This window comes from Limulus polyphemus, unplaced genomic scaffold (genome assembly GCF_000517525.1).
Source record: "Limulus polyphemus unplaced genomic scaffold, Limulus_polyphemus-2.1.2 Scaffold5359, whole genome shotgun sequence".
NCBI classification, from domain to species: Eukaryota; Metazoa; Arthropoda; class Merostomata; order Xiphosura; family Limulidae; genus Limulus; species Limulus polyphemus.
Window position 1 is genome coordinate 28,682 of NW_013670969.1, and position 6,136 is coordinate 34,817.

Below are 6,136 nucleotides of genomic sequence, written 5' to 3' on the forward strand. Positions count from 1 at the left end.
AAAGAACAGATACCACATGATGCTACACAACCACCAAACAAAGAACAGACACCACAGTTTGGTGGTTGTGTAGCATCATGACGACATAACTAGTTTTTATCAGGATTGATCAGATTGTATCAAAGCCAGCATTATCATAGGTTTGTTTGTAATAACCATTGTTCTTATAAGACTTGTATATAATAACTAGCGATTTTAAACTGACGGAAATATTTTATCTATGTTCTGTTCTCTTGTTCAGGTTACTCCAGATTCTTAAATAAAATCCAACTTGTTTTAAATCACTAGTAAATGTTCTTTACATGAAAAAATTGTTAAATACTTCAGGTTCAACGTTCTCTTCAGAACTCGTGAGAAATGGACATTGGAGGATATCACCCCCTATGTTCAGTAAGTAGAAAATAAAGAAAAATTAGATTTCAGTTAGCAATTAGAATGATGTAATTGATATTAACGAGTAATAACAGCAGTGTCCAACACCTCAAAAGTTTTGCTTTTATGTTTTTAATGTTTTCTTTCACTAAATTAGTACAAGTTATGAGATCCTTTTTAGAAATACTCCTCTGATTTGTCTGAAGGATCTGTTCTTTGTTTGGTGGTTGTGTAGCATCATGTGGTGTCTGTTCTTTGGTGACATAACTAGTTTTTATCAGGATTGTGTGGTGACATAACTAGTTTTTATCAGGATTGTGTGGTGACATAACTAGTTTTTATCAGGATTGTGTGGTGACATAACTAGTTTTTATCAGGATTGCGACCACAACTATTAGTGTGTGATATGTACCACAACTGTTAATGTGTGATATTTACCACAACTGTTAATGTGTGATATGTACCACAACTGCCAGAAACTCTTCCTTCTTGTATTGATTGTCTTTGTTTATGAAGGTTTGTAATTGGACTTTGTATGAAAGATCACTGATGTTTGTTGTGTTTTAAATAAATGTCTCAGTTGTCAGGTCTAAAAAGTAAGTTTAATGTCATGAACAAGATATCGCTCGGTGACTTTTTAACTAAGCATGTGTTATAGGTTATCCACTTTCCTTTCATGTCTTCTAGGGTATAGCCCTCACGGATCGAACTTCCAAACCTGAAACAATCTTCTTCTTCCCAGCGTGGAAACTCCCTGAGGATATTACTTCACGGTAAAGTTATTATTTGTACACAGGATGGATCATTTGGTCACTGTGTTCAGATGATGAAAATTTGGTGTTTAGTTGTTTGACACTATATGTAGCGCAACCTGCCGGCTGACATTAAACTTACAAATACAACTTTATTTTGGCAGTGGCTCACTGGGAGGCCTGTAATATATGCCAGTAGTAGATGTAACCTTAGTTGTAGTAAGCATGTGTACACTAATAGAAAAACCAGAGTTACAGATAGTTACTTACAATTATCAGGATGAAGTAACACTTGTCTGTGGGAATTATTTTTACCTTATAAGAAACTGTCATAGTTTAATCAGTGTTACGTAATATAAATAAATAGTTGTTTTGATCAGAGTTCCATGTCGCAACTAAACTATCAAAGTTGCATAACTAGTTTTTATCAGGATTGCATGACGACATAACTAGTTTTATTGGGATTGTGTGGTAACATAACTAGTTTTATTGGGATTGTGTGGTAACATAACTAGTTTTTATCAGGATTGTGTAAATATCACACATTAACAGTTGTGGTAAATATCACACATTAACAGTTGTGGTACATGTCACACACACTAACAGTTGTGGTACATATCACACATTAACAGTTGTGGTACATGTCACACATTAACAGTTGTGGTAAACTGTTGCTAATGGGATACTGTAGAAGTGACTGTTGCTAATGGGATACTGTAGAAGTGACTATCACACACTGTTTCTAATGGGTAACTGTAGAAGTGACTGTCACATACCGTTTCTAATGGGTAACTGTAGAAGTGACTGTCACACACTGTTTCTAATGGGATACTGTAGAAGTGACTGTCACACACCATTTCTAATGAGATACTGTAGAAGTGACTGTCACACACCATTTCTAATGAGATACTGTAGAAGTGACTATCACACACTGTTGCTAATGAGATACTGTAGAAGTGACTATCACACACTGTTGCTAATGAGATACTGTAGAAGTGACTATCACATACCGTTTCTAATGAGATACTGTAGAAGTGACTGTCACATACCGTTTCTAATGGGATACTGTAGAAGTGACTGTCACACACCGTTTCTAATGAGATACTGTAGAAGTGACTATCACACACTGTTGCTAATGGGATACTGTAGAAGTGACTGTCACATACCGTTTCTAATGGGATACTGTAGAAGTGACTATCACACATTGTTTCTAATGGGATACTGTAGAAGTGACTGTCACATACCGTTTCTAATGGGATACTGTAGAAGTGACTGTCACATACCGTTTCTAATGAGATACCGTAGAAGTGACTGTCACATACCGTTTCTAATTGTACACCGTAGAAGTGACTGTCAGATACCGTTGTAATAAAACTGAGTGGCTGTTTATTCTGAGAATTTTAAAATTGATTTTGTAGGAAGATTTTAGAAGAGTGTTTTCACTGGTATACCGAACCCGTCGGACGGACGACTCCTGAAGGTAAGATGGTACATATCCTTACACAAAAATAAAACCAAAACTATTACCTGTCACTGGGGAATACACCGCACGTGTGGATACTTGGGGAATACACCATACGTGTGGATACTTGGGGAATACACCACACGTGTGGATACTTGGGGAATACACCACACGTGTCGATACTTGGGGAATACACCACAGTGTGGATACTTGGGGAATACACCACACGTGTGGATACTTGGGGAATACACCACACGTGTGGATACTTGGGGAATACACCACACGTGTGGATACTTGGGGAATACACCACACATGTGGATACTTGGGGAATACACCACACATGTGGATACTTGGGGAATACACCACACATGTGGATACTTGGGGAATACTCCACACATGTGGATACTTGGGGAATACACCACAGGTGTGGATACTTGGGGAATACACCACACGTGTTAATACTTGGGGAATACTCCACACGTGTGGATAATTTTGTTTCAGCCTAACTTGTCACATAATACTGACTTATTAAAACAGTTAAAATAAGGTCATTTAATGAGACTTTACATAATAATATAACAGTTTGGACAAGTGATTTGTCACAAGAGAGTCACTTTTCTTAACTAGGCTTCAATTAGTTGTGAAAGTATAGAAGCAAGCTTCTATGTTATAACTTCTTACGTGCTACTTAACTTAAAACTCACTACTTTAAGTGTGTCGTGCAACATTTTAAAATTATTTCTACCATTTGAGGTGACAAACAATCGAGTGATACTTGTAACACAGATGAAAACAGTGATCTGTAATTTAATTTTAACACTTGCATGATAATATCAATAATAGATGTTAGCAGAAACAATCTCATTTCACTTTTTCATATTAGGATGCATAATTTTGATTATCTCTTTAAAAGTGAAGAGCAGACCCTATTATTTGGTCAGATAAGAATTAACAGTGGTCTGTTGACTTCCCTCCAGACTATTGTTTCTAAGTTAGGGAAGTTCGTGTACAGACAGTCCAGGTGAAACATACTCTACGTACAACAGCGAATTAAATACGGTGAGCTCAGTCTAGAAAATACGAACCATTCAGACATCAATCCCTCAAATTTTAAGTAATTTAGTGAATAATAAAGTTTATCAATATTTATTTTGCTTGCTTGCTTAGGTTTTTATATGCTGAATATTTTTATCTTTGATGTAGATTCTTTTAAAAAATTCTTAAGCGGTATGCTTTACTTAATGTTTTAGAATAATCTAGCTTCTGTGTTATTATCAGTGTTTTGTGTTTCAGAAACATCCCGTCTCTATCATTACATAGTAACACAATCCTTCCTTACATTTCGACATGGTGGTAAATACTTCTAAAAGTCTGTATCATCTTAAAAGTTATAAAAAACTAAAATATATTTTTTTACTAGAATAAATGGCTTCAGAAATAACATTTAAACATTTAAGGTTGTTGTTTTTTTGTTTTTTTTCAGGATATGATCTATATCGTTGGAATGAAGACAAAATTTGTGCATTTCTCGGTGAAGTTATTTTAAGGCCTACGGGAAAAGCAAGTCGACTTACCACTTTTCTTGTTCTTACAACTTATTATAATTTGTTTTTGATGTGTTGTCTGTATGCGTTGACATATAGAGCAGGCTTGATAATTTCTGTTTGTTGTTTTTTGTTGGTCAAATAATGTGTAAGATTAAGTTCAGTTCATTAATAAAGAGTTTAAATTACTTAATCAAATAAATGAATAAAAATTAAAGGGTTTAAAAAGATATGACTTGTTTGAAAATAAAGTTGCTTGTGATGTAGAAACAAGTACTTTACACCAGAGTCATCTGTATATTAACTTTAAATTTAGTACTAATTTAAACAGACTATATTAGCTGGCGTCTCTTCAAAATAAATTTCTAGCCTGTCTTAAGAAATAAAACTTGGCTGAAAACCTGATGTAAGCTCGAAAAGCTAGAATTCAGCTTCAACAAGTAACTGAAAGAGTGTTAAATTTGTACTTATCCTCAAAGATCAGTTGATCTAAGTTTTGGAAACTGTTGTTTTCCTTTGAGGTTTTTTATTATTCGGTATCTTGGTCTGTCCAAAGATATGACATCTCAGTTTTGTCTCATCAAATAATAACATTAAACTCTGTCAGAATATCTCTTTTGACAGCACTTAAAACCTGTGTAATAAGTGTAAAATGATTTTTAAAAGATGGTGTAAATATTGTATGTATAGTATGTTTTAAAATAATCCTACGGATATTGTTGAATCAATAAGACACAGTTTGTTTACTCTTGTTAATTTGGAAAAATGATTTTTTAAAGCAATATAAGGGATGGATTCAATTTTATGGAAAAGGTCATGTCTGTTGCAGTGATGTATAGTGATGAGAAAGGAACTGATGTGAGATGATGTAGTGATGTAAGATTAGAAAGGAACTGAGATGACGTAGTTATGTAAGATGATGAGAAAGGATCTGTGAGATGATGTAGGCTTTGTTAGAGTTACAAAACAAGTTGTCTCAAACATAATGTACTTATCCTTCATTAAAGATATATCTGAGTAAAATAAAAAAGTAATGTGGAGTTAACAAAATCATTTGCATAAACTGAATAAAGTGTTCTAATTGGTTGTTGTGAGAAAGGTATGTTAACTTTTGTTGTTGAGATGAGTGTGACATGTTTATTTAATTGTTAAAATTTGGATTTTGTCTGTAGTTTAACTTGGAAGAATTCCTTTATACCTGGCAAAGTACAGTTCCAGAAGGAATAACAACTAATTTGAATCAGTTAAAGGTAGGTAATCTAGCACTAAGTAGTACAGACTAGTGGGAAACATTATTTTTAGATTGAATGTGTGTGTCAAGTTTGTCTAAACCCAAGTTTATGGCTCAGTTTAAGGAGAATTAAAGTTTAGCCTGACTTTGTTATGTACTCATAAGTTGATAAGTTTTAGTTGTGATGTTCCACGCATGTTATCATGTCTTATTCATAACTACTTTCTGTATGTTGTTAATGTGTGATATGTTCCACAACTGACAACTGTTAGTGTGTGACATGTACCACAACTGTTAGTGTGTGATATGTACCACAACTGTTAGTGTGTGATATGTACCACAACTGTTAATGTGTGACATGTACCACAACTGTTAGTGTGTAACATGTACCACAACTATTAATGTGTGATATGTACCACAACTGTTAATGTGTAAAATGTACCACAACTATTAATGTGTGATATGTACCACAACTGTTAATGTGTGATATGTACCACAACTGTTAATGTGTGATATCACTTCTACAGTATCCCATTAGCAACAGTGTGTGATAGTCACTTCTACAGTATCCCATTAGCAACAGTCACTTCTACAGTATCCCATTAGAAACGGTGTGTGATAGTCACTTCTACAGTATCCCATTAGAAACGGTATGTGACAGTCACTTCTACAGTATCCCATTAGAAACGGTATGTGACAGTCACTTCTACAGTTTCCCATTAGAAACGGTATGTGACAGTCACTTCTACAGTTTCTCATTAGAAACGGTATGTGA

The 6,136-nt window shown here is 34.5% G+C and overlaps 1 protein-coding gene and 1 long non-coding RNA gene across 7 annotated transcripts in view; one reads left to right on the forward strand and one right to left on the reverse strand.

Moving 5' to 3' along the window:
* The window catches only part of LOC106472474 (sister chromatid cohesion protein DCC1-like), a 16,152-nt gene extending 10,724 nt beyond the window's left edge, over nucleotides 1-5,428 (forward strand). For all 6 annotated transcript variants that reach the window (XM_022401046.1, XM_022401047.1, XM_022401044.1 and 3 more), the window contains 3 exons: nucleotides 2,543-2,604; nucleotides 4,070-4,146; nucleotides 5,303-5,428. In XM_022401046.1, coding sequence (XP_022256754.1) covers nucleotides 2,543-2,604; nucleotides 4,070-4,146; nucleotides 5,303-5,413 — 250 coding nt within the window. In that variant the 3' untranslated portion in view covers nucleotides 5,414-5,428. The remainder of the gene's footprint in view (nucleotides 1-2,542; nucleotides 2,605-4,069; nucleotides 4,147-5,302) is intronic.
* LOC111089137 overlaps nucleotides 1-6,136 on the reverse strand; it is a 25,990-nt gene that overhangs the window by 5,296 nt on the left and 14,558 nt on the right. The gene's annotated exons all lie outside the window — the stretch shown is intronic.